The sequence below is a fragment of the Pteropus vampyrus genome, unplaced genomic scaffold, assembly GCF_000151845.1.
Source record: "Pteropus vampyrus isolate Shadow unplaced genomic scaffold, Pvam_2.0 Scaffold167, whole genome shotgun sequence".
In the NCBI taxonomy this organism is placed as follows: domain Eukaryota; kingdom Metazoa; phylum Chordata; class Mammalia; order Chiroptera; family Pteropodidae; genus Pteropus; species Pteropus vampyrus.
This window is the reverse complement of record NW_011888948.1, coordinates 4,725,398-4,742,145: the sequence shown is the minus strand read 5'-3', so window position 1 is coordinate 4,742,145 and position 16,748 is coordinate 4,725,398. Positions and strand designations below refer to the sequence as shown.

The window sequence follows — 16,748 nt, the reverse complement described above, 5'->3', positions numbered from 1 at the left end:
TTAAACAAGGTATTAAGCATTTCCACAGAGTTCTCTCATGAACATTTTCAGTCAGTCTCCAGATCTAACATGATAGATTTGTTTTGGCTGTTCTCGAAAATCATATAAATTTATTCATACAACAAATAGTGTGTGTATGTCTGGCATCATTTACTCAACATAATGGTTTTGAGATTTATTTATGTCGTTATATGTATCCATTTCTTTTTTAATGATGACTAGTATACCACAGCCTAGCCCATTTCAGCAAAAGCAAAAAATAGAGATGAGATTATCTAAGACAAGCTTTGTGTCTCATGAAATGAATTCCCATGACATACATGGAAGACCCACAAGGTTCTTAAAAATTTTATACTAGCAGAAAAACTGCTGCTTTGATCAAAAGGGATAAAGAAAGTAGGAAATGAAAAACGGTTCCCAAAATTCTACAGGCATGAAGCAGGCTGATAAAACTACTCAGATCCAAATGTGTGCTAATTTTCATGAAAAAGGAAGGTTGACTCAGCAGGTGAAGTCAGAAACCCAGGAAGTGGAGCCAATAGTTCAGAAAGTGGAACTATGACCCCAGAAGGCAGGGCCAAGAGCTAGGAGGGCAGACTCTTGAAACCAGAGGGCAGAGTTGTGAGCTGCAGATAATTATTCACAGGCCTTGCAACCTGAGTTTATACAGCTAGATTTTAAATTGCTCAGGATTGGTAACTTTTTACCTTCCATTTCCTTTTGAACCAAAATCTATAATGGTTACCCTATGCCTATCACACCATTGTATTTTGGGAGCAGATTACTTATTTCTTTAGTTTTATAGGCCCACAAATGGAGAAAAATTGTACCGGTGAATGAATTATATCTAGAGCATTACCAAGACCTGATTTAGATGACAAAATTTGGAACTTTTGAAATTTAGATGAATGGGACCTTTGGGAAACTTGGGATGGGTGAATGTATTTTGCATGTGGGATAGATATGAATTGTTAGGGGACGGGGGAGACTGTGATAGAATAATGGTCTCGAAAGGCATCCACATCCTAATCTCTAGAATATGTGAATATGTTACATTACATAACAAAAGTAATTAAAGTTGGAGAGGAAATTAAGTTTTCTAGTAAGCTGGCCTTAAAGTAGAGAGATTATGCTAGATGATCTGGGTAAGTCCAATCTAACCAGATGAGCTCTTAAAAATGGAAGACAGAAGCAGAAGCACGAATCAGAGAGATGCAACATAAGGACAAGACTTGCTGGTTTTGAAAAGAGAGGAAGGAAACCATTAGTCAGGAAATGTGGCAGTTTGAGAATGTAGGAACAGCCTTCAGTTTACAGCCAGCAAGAAAACAGGTACATCAGTCCTACAGCCGGAGATACTGAATTCTGCTAAACACCTGAATAAGCAAAGAAAGAGATTCTCCTTAGAGTCTCCAGATAGGAATGCAGCCTTGCTGATGTTTTAATTTTAATGTGGTGAGTCTCATGCCAGACTTCTGACCCACAGAACTTTAAGATCATAAATGTATCATTTTAAGCTACTATTTGTTATGACTACAATAGAAAACTAATATAAAACCTTAGTCAAAGATTTCTACTGTTCTGAGGATTATATTCACATTAAGGGAGACAGTCAATAAATAATATATATAAGTAAATCATATGGTATGTTAGAATGTAATCAGTAATATAAAAAGAAAAAATAGAAAAGGGGAGTGAGTGTATAATTTTAAAGGGGTAGTTAGGATTCGCCTTATTGAAAAGGGGACATTTGAACAAAGAGGGGTAAACAGTATAAATTTAGCAGTTCAAATAAAATTTGCAGTAGTTTTTTCTGTCCTAAATTGTTTATAAGAATTTTACAAACAGCAGTAATGGTATAGCTAGAGAGTATATTGCACCTTCTCCAAGCTGCAGGGCCAGAACCACCAATAGTATGGTGGAACTTGTGGCCTTTCCGAAGCCATGGCTCCTGTGGCCTGCAGACGTCAGCCTTTCACATCTCCCTGTGCTTGTGGACTGGTGTGGTGATCCACTGGGTGTCAGGATTCCATCTGCTAGCTTTATGGAATGGATCAATGAGGATAACCTCAAAGAATTTGTATGTGGAAACTTCACCAACCCAGTAAGAATTCAGAACTCTCAGAGCCCTACAGTGGCATCTACTCTCTCCTCGGCAACAGACTGAATGCTCCCAGCAAACTTTATCTGTTTAACACCATGATGGGCAGGCTTGCAGTAGGTTGCACCCTTAGGAAGTGGGTGTTTGTGGCCACCACAGTGCACACGAATCTGATATATGACATAATCTTGCTTGGCCTCGTATCCCAGCCTGTGTGCTTTATCAGGCAAGGTGGGGCAGGGGAGTGGGTTGGGGGAGTGTGGAGCTCAGAAAGCTGGCAGTACTGCCAGCAGCACACCCTGAGAAGAAAGTACATTGCATCATACTGCTTCTTGGATAGCTCCTTGGATGTACTTGTAAGCGCCCATCTTGGCTTACCTGATGGCTGTGGCCAGATGGAAAGACTAGCAGCATTTTTTAAATAAAATAATTGATTACCTAATTTGTTTGAAATCATAGTGTTAGAACTTAAACTAAATACTTTTTCTAGATTTATGGAATTTAGAAAAAAATTGTTTATTGACTAAGCATTGTATTTAAAAGACTGTACCTTCTCTTTTTTTCTCATTGTTAGTCTAGATTTTTCTTATGGTTTTCATATTTTTTAAAAATATACATTTCTTCCAAGATATATTATTTTGGTGCCTTTTTAAAGTTTTTCTAAAACTATGCTGCCTATAAGCCCTATTAAGCATCATAGTCAACAGGGATATATCATCAATGGTGAAAGCATAGAACCAGACTAGTTTGCCAGTACTGAAGTAATAAGGGAAGATGAAATGGTCCTAAAATTACCTGAGGCAAAAAATAAAATAACATAATTTTTAATTGAAAAATAAAACAGGTGATATTAACATTTTCTTTACAGAGGTGATAAAAAGTCTGAGATGAACACTAAATTAAAAAGGCATTTCTTTTGATTTCTATTCAATCTCTTTAATTTCTTAGAGCAAATAATTTTAAATTAAGTGGGATAACCATTCTTTTTATTCAATTGTAATTTACTTATGATATACTAGGCACTGTGCAAGGCACTGGATATATAAAAATGTAAAATTGAATGCTTGGCTTCCAGAACCTCCTAGTTCATAAGACAGACATTTATTACACATTGTGGTAAGTTCTGTGATTGAGGTAAAGAGAGAATTACAGGATAGGCTTCTCACTCAGTCTGAAGATTTGGGAGCAGTTTCTTAGAAAAGATGATATCTGAGCCAAGACTTAAAAAATAAAGACATTGGTTGAAGAGCCAGGTTTGGGGGAATTGCACTCAGTATTTTGAAATATGTGAGCACTGGCTAATTTAGAGAACTTATCAAATAAAGGCTGATCTATAGGTGAATATTATGGAGTGAGATAGGCGAGCTGGACAAGTAGTCTGCGGCCAGATCATAAAGGCCATTATATGCCGCACTAAGATAGTAAGTAAGAAGTTAATGAAATATTGTGCTCATGATACTTTAGTTAATATTCATGCAAGTAATTTTTTATATTATTTGTATATGGAAAGCAGGAAGGAATTTGAGAATACCATACACAAAGTGGGAATATTTACTAAGGATTTTGATGAATGTTGTTACTTAGCCCTTCAATTCCAGACTTCAAGAAGCAACTCCCATTCCTAAACCCCAGGACACAAGGCTCTCTGTGTTGCAGTCTTAATGTTCTTTGGTTCTTACTTTTAAGTACCTACTTAGCATAATGGAAAGGAAGACGAAAGATATTTCACTAAGAAAATCTTAATGCAACTGCACTGGGTTGAATAGTAGTGTGCCACAAAAATTCATTCCACGCAGAACTTCAGAATGTGACCTTATTTGGAAATAGGGTCTTTGCAGATGTAATTAGCTAAGTTAATAAATATGAGGTTACTGGATTAGGGCAGGCTCAAAAATCAAATAAACGGTGTCCTTATAAGAAGAAAATACACAAAGGCAGAGATTGGAGTTATGTTTCCACAAACGAAGGAACACCAATGATTGCTGGCAATCACCAGAGGCTAGGAAACAAGCAAGGGACAGTTTCTTCTTCAGAGACTTCAGAAGGAACCAACTCTTTCGACAATTTGATTTCAGACTTCTGGCCTCCTGAACTGTACCCAGATGGTGGTAATTTTGTTATTTCAGCCCTAGAAAACTAATACAGCAATCAAGAAAAAAAATATATCTAAATTTCGTTAGGAATTTCTCAGGTGACTTTTTCTAGATGAACATTTAAAGTTTGAAATCATAGTGTTAGAACTTAAACTAAATACATACTTTTTTGTATTAGGGGCTTTCCAAACATTTCAATCCAAATATTTCAATAGCTAGATGAATAATTTTTATGAAATTTTATTATAATTATATCATTTATAATTTAAGTCTATATAAACTTCAGGATCTTAGAAAAATATTAATTTCTTTATACTTCTACCTATTTACTCAAGTATTTAATTCTTATATATGCGTAGTAATGACAAATAATCATTTTTACAATTTATTTTCTCTAAGGTTATTTTCCTTGCTTCATCTTGAGGAACTCGATATTTCCTACAATAGTATTGCTTTTATTCCAAATGAAATACAGAAACTCAGGTATTTTGGAAGTAGTAAGTAGCACAAAATCATATGCCCCTTAAGAACATATTTGGTGATGATCGTGGTGGAGAAAATTGAGTTTGTTCATTTATTTATAGCCATAAAATGTTATGTGTGAAGCATAAAGTTTACCAAAAAGTAATTTGAATGACTAGTATTCAGTATTTTTAGGACATAATATTCTCAGTAATTATTTAAAGGACAAAACTGATGACCACTTAAGAGAATGACAAGCTACTTTTACCCATTTTTTTATGTCTGCACCTGTAGCTTTTATCAGTTTTTTTTTGTAAGGAGATACATATACACAAGATGGTAATAATACACAGTGTAGTTTTATGCTAAGCTCTGATTCTTTCTCACATTAATTTTTTAAAAGTCTCTGAAGTTCATCTATGTCCTTCTAGGTCAGTAGCATACTATTTTGATTATGACTTTAGGATAATTTTAATAATGAATAGGAAGATTATTTTTCAGTAATAGTCTCTTAATTATTCTATTTAGATCATAATCTTTAAGATATTTGATATAATTACAAGCCTTTCTTCACCAAAAACACATAAGCACAAAGTTGGGATTTTAATTGGAATTACTTTGAGTTTACATATAAATTTTGAAGCTTTTACATCTTGATGATAATAAATCTTTTTGTCCTAAAACATAGTATATTTTTCCATTTATTCAGATTTTATGGTCTTCATAAGAATTTATGACTCACTTCACATAAGTCCTTTTTCTTACTAACCTAAGTATTTTATAATTGTGTTGCTGTGAATGTAATATTTTCTCTATTTTTATTTCTAGTTGAAAATTTCCAGTACAGAATAAAGAAAAACTATGCACTTCTTTACATTAACTTAAAATCAATTTATGTAACCAAATTATCTTATTAGTTCCAGTTGGGTTTTACTGTTTTATTTTTGTTTTCAAGTTGCATAATCTTATCTGCAATAAAGTTAGTTAATTTTGTTGCTACTTTTCTAATATTTATATCAATTATTTAATTTCCCATGTGATAATCTTTGTATTTTAATAGGGGAATTCACCCTGTTCATATTCATTATGACTGATACTTATTTTTTGCCCTTAATTTTACTTTTTATTTTACTTCATATTTACTATTTATTTACTTTCTTTTTTTCATATATATAAGTAGGTAATTTCTTTTCAGGATGTCATTTTTTTCTCTTTATTCTCCTTTGTTAATTTTAGAACTCTACTATTGTACTTTCCCAATCTATTAAGAGCTATCTTTCCTTCCCCCAAACTCATAAACAAATACATTTAAAAAAATATTTTACAAAAGCAAGATAAAAGCTATGTCCCCCACCATGCCAGTCTGTCCCTGTTGCGTTTCACCAATAGTTGACACCTTTAGAATAATTTCATTCCAAACACATTTACCTTTTATCTAATTCTAGATTTTGCTGAGATAGTTTTGAAACTTTTGTCTTGAATTCTCATTAGTATTTTTTTTTGTATTATGTCTCTTTATTTAAAGAATATTTATTTAGCACTTAGGTCTCACAAGCATTTTTAATTATTATCCATTAGACCCTATGTATTTTAAGATTCATTGCTCGCTATTGATTCATTGCTTACTACTCTTGTTTCATCTCATCTTGAACCTGGAGATGTCTTCTTTGATTCATTGGCTGTTTAGAGTTTTTGTTTATTTATTTTCCACAGCTGAAGGATGCGGGTAACTCTTTTCTTTGAATCTTTAATCCTAACAGATAAACAATGTCTTATGGGTGGGCGAGCTCACATTGCAGCCTTTTCACAAGCAGTCTACATCCTCATGTCCTCCTCTAGCTCCCAGAGTTGCAGATAAGGTATCTGATCAATTTGATTTCTTTTTCTTTTTACGTGGTTCTTATTTTTATCTGGAAAGACTATAATTTTTCATCATCCTGATCTTCAGGAATTTTATCAGATTATGCTTAATAGCATGTCTTTTTTTTTTCAGACTTGTTTGAAAGGGTTCTGCACCCAATTCCACTCTGTTAGAAGGAGCACACCAACAAGCAATTCTTGGGAACCAGCTGGGTGTCCTATAATTCAACTAAATTCAAACACTGTCTACCTGGAGATGGCATCTTGATCTCATAGGTTAAGGGCTCAGTCTCACATGACTGCCCCCTACTTCAGATGCCAATAGCAAGACCAGATTATTACTTGTACTTTTAAATGACTGGCTATAAATTAGATGTTTCCACAGCCTCGCTCCTTGGGTTCAATTAATTTGCTATAGTGACTCACAGAACTCAGGAAACCTATTTACTCACTATATTACCAATTTATTACAAAGAATGTATATTAAAGGATACAAATCAGTAGCCATATGAAGAGATACATAGGGTAAGGTCCTGAACAAAGGAGCATCTGTCCTCATGGAGTTTGGAGCTCGGCACAATGGCACATTGAAGTGTTCTGGTTCCCCAACCTTGTAACTCTCTGAACACCCTCCTCTAAGGTTTTTATGGAGGCTCTATTACACAGGCATAATTGATTCAACCTCTAACCCCTTTCCTCTGCCCAAATATGAGGTGGAACTGAAAGTTCCATTCTACTAGGCATGGTTTGTTCTTCTGGCAACTGGCCCTCATCTTTAGGTGCTTTCCAAAAGTCACCCCATAAACATAAAACCCAATGTGGTAGAAAGGAGTTTGTTATGAATAACAAGACCCATTTTAACTTCATGTCTCTGAAGCAATTTCAGGAACTGAAGAAGAGACCAAATTTAACAAAAGATGCTCCTATTGCTCTTATCACTTGGGAAATTCAAGGGTTTGGGAGCTGTGAGCCAGAAACTGTAGAGGAAAAGTATATGAGAAATATACTTTGGTCATGTGAGTGGCCAAATACACATTTTTTATAAATCATGATTTCACATCTGCTTTTTTTTTTTTTTTTGGAATTCAGTGGACCCTTTTAATCAGCCAGCTCAAACTTTTTTCGAGTTAAGAAAATATATTTAATTATGGCCTCTCTTCATGTGTTTTATTTTCTCTTCTTGAAACACCTATTATTTACATGTTACATCCACTTCATCTATCTTCTATGACACCCATATTTATTTCCTTATGAGTTAAAAAATATTTCTGCTCTATTTGAGCTATTTTATCTACTTTGTCATTGCCTCTAACTCAGATCTCAATGAAGACCATGTTCTACTTCAGTTCATCCACTTAATTTTTCAGTTTTACAAATCATGTATTTTGGTTCAAGAAAGTACGTGTGTGTGCATGCGCCTGTGCGCTATATTTGAATTTTGTTTCTCCTGCTCCTCTGTCCCAACTTCTCATCTGTCTTTACAGACAGATGAGAAGTGAAGAAGGGCTTGCCCTAAGAACACTGTTGTGTGTATTTTGTTTGTTTTGTTTTCTTCTTCTGGATGCTGTTTCACTCAGGTCCAGTAGTAACTTCAGAGTACAATTCAGAGGGCTGAGAGTATCGGTGGTGTAGCAGGAGGAGGTTTCTCTGCTACCCAGAATGTTCAAATGCAAAGGTTTTTTCAACATGGAGCTCTTCCACATTTAAAGACTACTTAGCCTACTGAGCTCCCTCAGAACTCACTGAGAGGAAGGGTGTACCCAAACTGGTGGGACATCTAAGTAAACCAACTCAAGCAGGGCAGCTTCATCCATGGGTGTTCTGTGGACTCTTGGTAGCATTTCACTAGAGTGCACTACACATTCTGATTGTCCATAGGGCTCTCTGTTTCTGGCCCCTAGATTGTGTTTGCTGTAGAGGAAAAAAGTGAGCATGCTAGCTTTCTCCTTCAGGGCTGAAGCAGAGCCTGGCGTCTGGCTCGTCATTTCCAGAATATGAAAAGTACAGTAGTCAGACTGGTTGAGAGATAAAGCTAGCTAAGGTACCATTTTCTTAGCCTCATTGTTTTGAATACCTTCTTTGACCATGTTTTAGTATTGTCAGCAGGCATCATAATTAAAGACCTTAAATTGTGTGGATAAGAGATATAAAACTAGAATGCACATGAACATCTATAGGCTCCCAGTTGCTTATTTCATAAAGTCTGACTTATAGACAATTGATTATACTTTTTAAAATGTTTTAAATTAAATTTATTGGGATAACATTGGTTAATAAAATTATATAGATTTCAAGCATATAATTCAATAATACATCATATGTATATTGTATTGACAGTGGTTATATTAATGTCATTACCCCTAATACATTGGAAAGTTGGATCAGCTTTTCATTTGTTTTTTAAATGATTATTCAGATGTCAATTACAGTTGGCATACAATATTATATTAATTTCAGGTGTACAACATGGTAATTAGACATTTATATAATTTACAAAGTGATCAATCCAATAAATCTAGTGCCCATCTAACACCATACATAATTATTACAATATTATTGACTATATTTCTTATGCTATACTTTACATCCCTGTGACTATTTTGTAACTACCAATTTGTACTTTTTAATATCTTCCCCTTTTTCATCCCCTCAACCCCTTTCCATCTGGCAACCATCAAAATGTTCTCAGTATCTATGACTTTATTTCTGTTTTTGTTTATTTGTTTGTTCTTTAGATTTCACATGTAAGTGAAATTCTATGATATTCATTTTTGTCTGTCTTAACTTACTCCACTCAGCACAATACCTTCTCGGTCCATCTATGTTGTTGCAGATGGCAAGATTTCATTCTTTGTATAGCTGAGTAATATTCCATTGTATATATGTACCACCTCTCCTTTATCCATTCATCCATTGATAGACACTCAAGTTGTCTTCGTAGCTTGGCAATTGTAATAATGCTTCAGTAAACATACAGATTCACACGTCCCTTCAAAGTAGTGTTTTTGGTTTTTTTGGATAAATACTCAAAAATAGGATTACTGTGTCCTTCTTTGTCTCCTGTTATATCCTTTGTTTTAAAGTCTATTTTGTCTGTTACAAATATTGCTACCCCAGCTTTTTTGTATGTTTGTATGTTTCCATTTTCATGAAATATCTTTTTCCATCCCTTTACTTTCAGTCTGTGTTTCTTGTTTTCTTATCTCTTCAGCCACACTAAGTCTTTTGATTAGGGCATTTAATCCATTTGTATTTAAATTAATTGTTGATAGATGTGTAGTTATTGCCACTATATTATTCACATTTTTTATTGTATACCCTCTTCTTCCTTCTCCTCCTCTTTCTCCTCCTCCTTCTCCTCCTCATGGTAATGAACTCTTTTATCTTTTTCTTATCTTGGAAGCTCTTCATCTGTCTTTCAATTCTAAATGATAGCCTTGCTAGGTAGAGTAATCTTGGTTGTAGTTCCTTGCTTTTTATCACTTTGAATATTTCCTGCCAATCTCTCCTTGCCTGCAAAGTTTCTGTTGAGAAATCAGAAGACGGTCTTATGAGAGCTCCCTTGTAGTTAACTAACTGCTTTTCTCTTACTGCTCTTGATTCTCTCTTTGTCTTTGTCTACCTCAGCATTTTAATGATATGTCTTCGTGTGGGCTTCTTTGAGTTCATCTTGGTTGGGACTTGACTCCCTGTGCTTCCTGCGCTTCTATATCTATTTCTTTCTCCAGGTTAGGGAATTTTTTCATCATAATTTCTTGAAATAGGTTTCAATTTCTTGCTCTCGCTCTTCTCTTTCTGTTACTCCTGTGATGCTAATGTTAGTGTGCTAGGTGTTATCCCAGAGGCCCCTTAAACTATCTTCATTTTTTAATTTCTTTTTCTTATTGCTATTCTGATTGGGTGTTTTCTGCTATGTTATCTTCCAAATCACTGATTCAGTCTTCTGCTTCATCTAATCTGCTGTTGATTCTCTCCAAAGTATTCTTCAGTTATTGTATTCTTCATTTCTGACTGATTCTTTTTTGTTTTTTTTTTTATCTCTTTGTTAATATTATCACTGAGTTCATCCACTCTACCCTTAAGTTCACTGAGCATTCATATAACCAGTGTTTCGAACTCTACATTTGGTAGATTGCTTATCTCCATTTTGTTTAGTTCTTTTTCTGAAGCTTTGCTCTGATCTTTCGTTTGGAACATGTTTCTTTCTCTCTCCATTTTGGATGCCTCCCTGTGTTTATTCCTATATATTAGGTAGAATTTTTATGTCTCCCAATCTTAGTAGAGTGGCCTTATGTAGTAGATGTCCTATGGGGCCCAGTGGTGTATCTCCTTGGTCACCTGAACCAGGTGCTCTAGGTATGTCCCTTGTGTAGATTGTGTGTGCCTTCCTATTGTAGTTGAACCTTGGTTGCTTTTTGCATGTAAATGGAAGGGATGAACCCATGAGCTGATTTGTTGTAAGCACTGGCCAGTGACTACAGTGGAGGAGTTGTTGTGCTGGGGCTGACTCTATAGATCAGAATTCACATTAGCAGGGCTCTGGTGCCTGCCTAGTCTGCCCTTTGTGTGTGTCATCTTTTGATGTGTCCCTGAGTGGTGCTCCGGCTTGGTCCAAACCTTGCCACTGGACAGACCAGCTCTGGGTCCTCCTGGGAAGGGCCCCATAGCAGTCTAAAATCAGCTGCACCTTGTGCCCTGTCTGGGTCTACCTGCATGAGCCACCAAGCAATCCGTAGATGGCCATCACCTGCACTAGGCTTGGAGGTATCTCTAGAGGCCAAACCATGAACCAAGGCTGGGTGCCACTAGTGCCAGGTTTGGGACTCCTCAGCAAGAGGCATGCTGAGACTAGATGTTGCTTGTTTGGATTTTGTGATCCTTTGGAAGATTTTAGGAATATTTGCAGCATGAACCAAGGCAGGTAATTTATATAGAAAGCCACTGGAAGTGGCTTGGATGGGCCTGCAAGTTGGGAGAAGCAGGGTCTTAAGGAAGTACAGCAGGGTGAATTGTGTTAGCCAGGTTGATGGAGACGCAGATATGGCAGCCACCTACGTGTGCACACTGGGAAGGGGAGGTCTCAGCAAAGAAATGGTGGATTCTATTAGCACTTTTGCTAGGAGAAACTCATCCCTCCAGCCCTTGCCCTGAAGTCAGACAATTTCTTTTTCATATGTCCCTTGGCACCACCACCCCAAGCTTCTGCCTCAGCACTAGAGCTCAGAGGTTGTGAATCCCTCAGAGAGTAAATCTGTACATGGGTCCTTTAAGAGGAGTACCTGGGTCTCCAGCAACTCTCCGTCTCACTTAGCCAGAATTTCTGCTGGTTTTTACAGCCCAAATTTGTGGGGGTTCTATTTTGGCACAAGAACCATGGTTGGGGACCCTGGTGTAGGGCTGAGACTCCTCACTCCTCAGGGGGGACTTCCACAGCTAAGATATTTCTCCTGATTTTTAATCACCACACGTTGATTTGGGACCAGCCTCATCCATGTCTTTGCCCATCCTACCAGTCTCTAGGTAGCTTCTTTTCTATGTCCTTAGTTGTGGAACTTCTGTTCAGCTGGACTTCAAGTGATTCTCAATGATGGGTGTTATGTACATTTTCATGTAATTTTGAGGTGGTCCTGAGAGGAGGCAAGCACAGAATTTACCTACTCTGCCATCTGGACCAGAAATCCTCTGATTTGATTTTTATATTTCCCTCATGAACAGATGCTTTTCTGATTGCTTCCAGCACTAGTTACTAAGGAGATACGTGAATGTAAAAAACTTTATCAAGAGAAGTAGTAAAAAAATGAGAAAATGAGTAATGTTGGTTCTCTTTGAAAAAAGGAAAAAGAATTATTAGAAGCAATTGACACAATAAAACCAAGGGGACTCAGGTGATGAAAAGTCAAAGTATATCATAGCACATAATACATTTTGATAGTGTTAATTTCACTGTTTTGATTAAACATGTATTGATGTTCAATTTCTCTATGAAATTAAATTCTTTGTATCATTTACTATATTTAATGTAGTATAACATTCATATGTCTTGCTATGTTTGTGATTATTATTTCTTTTTCTATAGTAATGACATGTTGCAAAGACCCAAAATACATACCATTTATACAAATGCATTTTTTTGCATAATATATTGGTTCGGTTGGTTTTTAAGTTAATTCTTTTGATTCTAAGGAAATACTTAAGAACTTGTATTTTATGGTTACTAAATTTTATACCAATTTTCAGAAACATTGGGATAGAATATTACTTCAGTATTATAAATTGCATGAATATCTTTTAAAGTATGGTTTTCTTTATTTGCAGATCACTTAAAAAATTGATTGTTGACGGGAATGACCTGACTACTTTTCCACCTGGAATTTTGAAGCTTAACCTGAAAAAAATTCTATTTGAGAACAACTTTACTCATCCTAGTCTTTGGAAAGAGAATTCTTTAAATAGTCCACAGCGTCTTACTCATCTTACTTCTTTGTTCTTTTTAAAAAATAATCTACATAAATATTATGATGTGATCCCCGTAAAAATTCAAACATTACTAAACTGGTGAGCAAATTCTGAAGTCCTTTTAACCAAAATGCACTTTATAAAATGTTCTTTATTACAGGCTCAGGTAACAGTTTTACTGTTAACATACACACACCACCACCACAACAACAATAACACACAACACACAACATACAACACACATACAAATATACACACAATTCTTCAAATTGCTCCTTCTGACTTTTCAAGCATAAGAATATAGTCTGAATTCAACCCATCTTCTAATATTTTCAAATTATTACTTAAATCTAATGTGAGATACAGATTGTTGAGGTTTGGCTGGCAACATCTATATAGTTGTAGTATAATTATTTTCTATGAATTGCTAATGACATAAGAGTGTGTAATTCTAAGAAAAAGGTTCTTTAGGAATAGAGCAGACATATAAGGAGCAACTTCTCTTCCCCAGGGATCAATGGCCAGTGTGAGAATCAGTGCCTAATCTCAGGACAAGGATTTTAAACCCCATACACTTTCAGTTCTCTCAGGCTTATCACTTATTTCCTTCAAATGGTGTAAAACTAGTTTTACTGCAGTACCAATCATCAGTGCCTGTATTACTGATTTAACAAATATTTGTTGTATGCTTAAGTAAAATGGTTTCCTAGAAATATATAAATTACCAATATTGACTCAATAAAAGGAAGAAAACCTTAACAGACTAGTAATCATTGAAGAAATTGAAAAAAGTGATTAAAATCTACCAATAAAAAAGTAACCAGGCCATAAATTTTCTAATTTTAATGCAATGAGATGTCAATGCACATGAGAAAGTAAGAAAAATTTCCAAAGACAAAAATGTTAAAAATAATTAAAACCTATCTAATGAATGGTAAACAGGTATGAGACCTAGAGATTTGAATTCACCACAAATGCTTTTGAGAGAAATATCCTCAATTTAGAGTTTGAAAATTTCAAAAAATTGAGTTCAAATAAATATTATTTCACAATTTAAATTTCTAAATACATGAAGAAATAAGCCACCAAGAGTAAAAGTAAGCAAAAACAATTAACAAACACATATCTCCAAGGATCTAACATATTCGAAGTGTTTCAGAATATGAAATAGCTTTAGGTCTTTGTGTTTAAAGAAATAAAACAATTTTTAAATGCTTAAGTACTAAAGACCATCAAATATGACCAGTCAAATATGAAAAAAAAATTTTAAATGAAGTGAAATTCTAGAAACTAAAATGGGTAATAGTTGAAATTAGTATTTGGTTAAACACACATGAAGAGAGATCTGAAGAAATTATTGTGTATATGCAGACAAGAGGTAAAGGAGATATACACTTAGAATCCCAGAAAATGAGAATAGAGAGAATGCTGGGAATCATTGTTCAAGGAAATAATGACTGTAAACTCTCAGAAGAAAAGACATAATTTCACAGACACTGAAAGCTCTACACAAGTTAAGTAAAATATCTTGTGGTAAAACTGAAGATCACTGAAGACGACTTTCTTCCTATGTATATGTCATATACAAAAGCATTTCACATTAGATTAATAATATATTAATCTATATACAAAATTTCACATTAGATTAATAATATAAATATGAAAAGCAAAACTTTAAAGCCTTTACAAGGAAGTATAAGAGGCTATCTGTATGACTTCACAGTAGGGAATGATACCATAAACAAAAACCAAGAAATAGTAAAGCAAAGTTTCATAAATTTGACAAAAGTATAATTTTCCACATAATATGACACCAACAATGAAATTAAGAGACAAGCCATTAAATGAAAGAAGATATTGTCATTCTTGTAACTGTTGAAATATACATGTATATCTCCCACAGATTAACAAGAAAAGACACAACTCAGAAAAGTGCTTAAGTGATAAGAGTACGCATTTCATAGTTGACAAACATGAAGAATGTTAAGTCACACCAGTAATCAAGGAACTATAATATAAATAGTAAAAAATTTATTAAGTGTTGGCTTTGGATATTCAAAAAAGGATTATAATGTAGCATTGGTGGTGCTATAAATTAATGAAAGCTTTTAGGAAGGAAATTTAATAGTATCATAATTATCCCTTAAAATAGAAATTAAAATTATAGAATTCTGTCTTACAGAAACACAAGCACAGGAATGATATTTACAGCCTAAATGGGCATCAATAAAAAAACGGTAAATAATTTATGGTCTACACATTTTATGGAACGTGATGCCATTAACTAAAACAAAATGTGTTAACATAGAAAGCTGTTCAAGATATTTTGTTAGAAAAGCAAGTTGTACACACAGACATATACAGACGAGAGAATACACAAAGAGAGATTCCATTTATGTAAAAAATAGTCGTGTCTGGGAACTAGAGGTCACAACCCAAGCTAAGAGTGTTAGTTATACCTTTTTTTTTCCAAAATGTCTTTGCTTATTTATTTATTTTTAATTTATTATGATGACATTGCTTAATGAAATTCAGTAAGTTTCAGCTGTACATTTTAATGGTAAGGCATATATATGTTCCATTGTATGTTCACTGCCTATAGTTAGATTTCTGTCTCCACGTATTTGACCCCTTTTACTCCATCTACCTCCCCCCTTACCCTTTAACCCTACCCTCGGGTAACCACTAGTCTATTGTGTGTATCCATGAATCTGTTTGTTTGTCCTGTTTGTTTCTTGCTTATAGGTTTATATCCCACATATAAGTGATATCAGGTGATTTTCAACTTTTTCTGTCTGGCTTATTTCGCTTAGCATGATTTTCTCGAGGTCCATCCATGTTGTTGCAAATGGTAGTATTTCATCTCTTCTTATGGCTGAGAAATATTCCATTGAATATATGTACCACAGCCGCTTTAGCCAATCATCATCTATCATAGAACATTTCAGTTGCTTCCATGTCCTGACCACAGTGAATAATGCTGCTATGAACATCGGTGTGCAAATATCTTTTCGGATATGAGTATTCAAGTTTTTGGGGTAAATATCTAGTAGAGGAATTGCTGATCATATGGTAGATCAATTCCTAGTTTTTAGAGGAACCTTCATACTGCTTTCCATAATAGCTGTACCAATTTGCTTTCCATAATAGCTGTACCAATTTGCAGTCCCACCAGCAGCAGGATTCCTATTTCTCCACATCCTCTCCAACATTTGTTATTATTGTCCTGTTGATTATAGCCATTCTAACAGGTGTGAGGTGGTATCTCATTGTGGTTTTGATATTCATTTCCCTAATAGCTATCAATGTTGAGCATCTTTTCATATGTTTGTTAACCATTTATATGTCCTCTAGGGAGAAGTGTCTGTTCAGGTCCTCTGTCCATTTCTTGATTGGATCATTTGTGATTTGTTGTTGTTGTTGTTGTTGTTATTGAGTCGTATGAATTCTTTGTATATTTTGGATATTAGGCCCTTATCGGAAGTGTTGCTTGCAAATATATTTTCTCATTCAGATGGTTGTCTCTTTACCTTGTTGACTTCTTTTGCTGAGCAGAAGATTTTTAGTTTGATGTAGTCCCATTCATTAATTTTTGTTCTTATTTCCCTTGCTTTTGAGGTCAAATTCATAAATCCTCTTTAAGCCCAAGGTCCTTGAGTTTAGTTCCTATGTTTTCTTCTATGAATTTTATTGTTTCAGTTCTTATATTCAGGTCCTTAATCCATTTTGAGTTAATTTTGGTGCATGGTGATAGACAGCAGTCTAGTTTTATTCTT

At 34.8% G+C, this 16,748-nt stretch overlaps 1 protein-coding gene across 1 annotated transcript in view; it reads left to right on the top strand.

Moving 5' to 3' along the window:
• The window catches only part of LRRC63 (leucine rich repeat containing 63), a 78,088-nt gene that overhangs the window by 49,269 nt on the left and 12,071 nt on the right, over window positions 1-16,748 (top strand). The window contains exons 8-9 of the mRNA XM_023536723.1: window positions 4,594-4,677; window positions 12,832-13,071. Of these exons, the coding sequence (XP_023392491.1) occupies window positions 4,594-4,677; window positions 12,832-13,071 (324 nt within the window). The remainder of the gene's footprint in view (window positions 1-4,593; window positions 4,678-12,831; window positions 13,072-16,748) is intronic.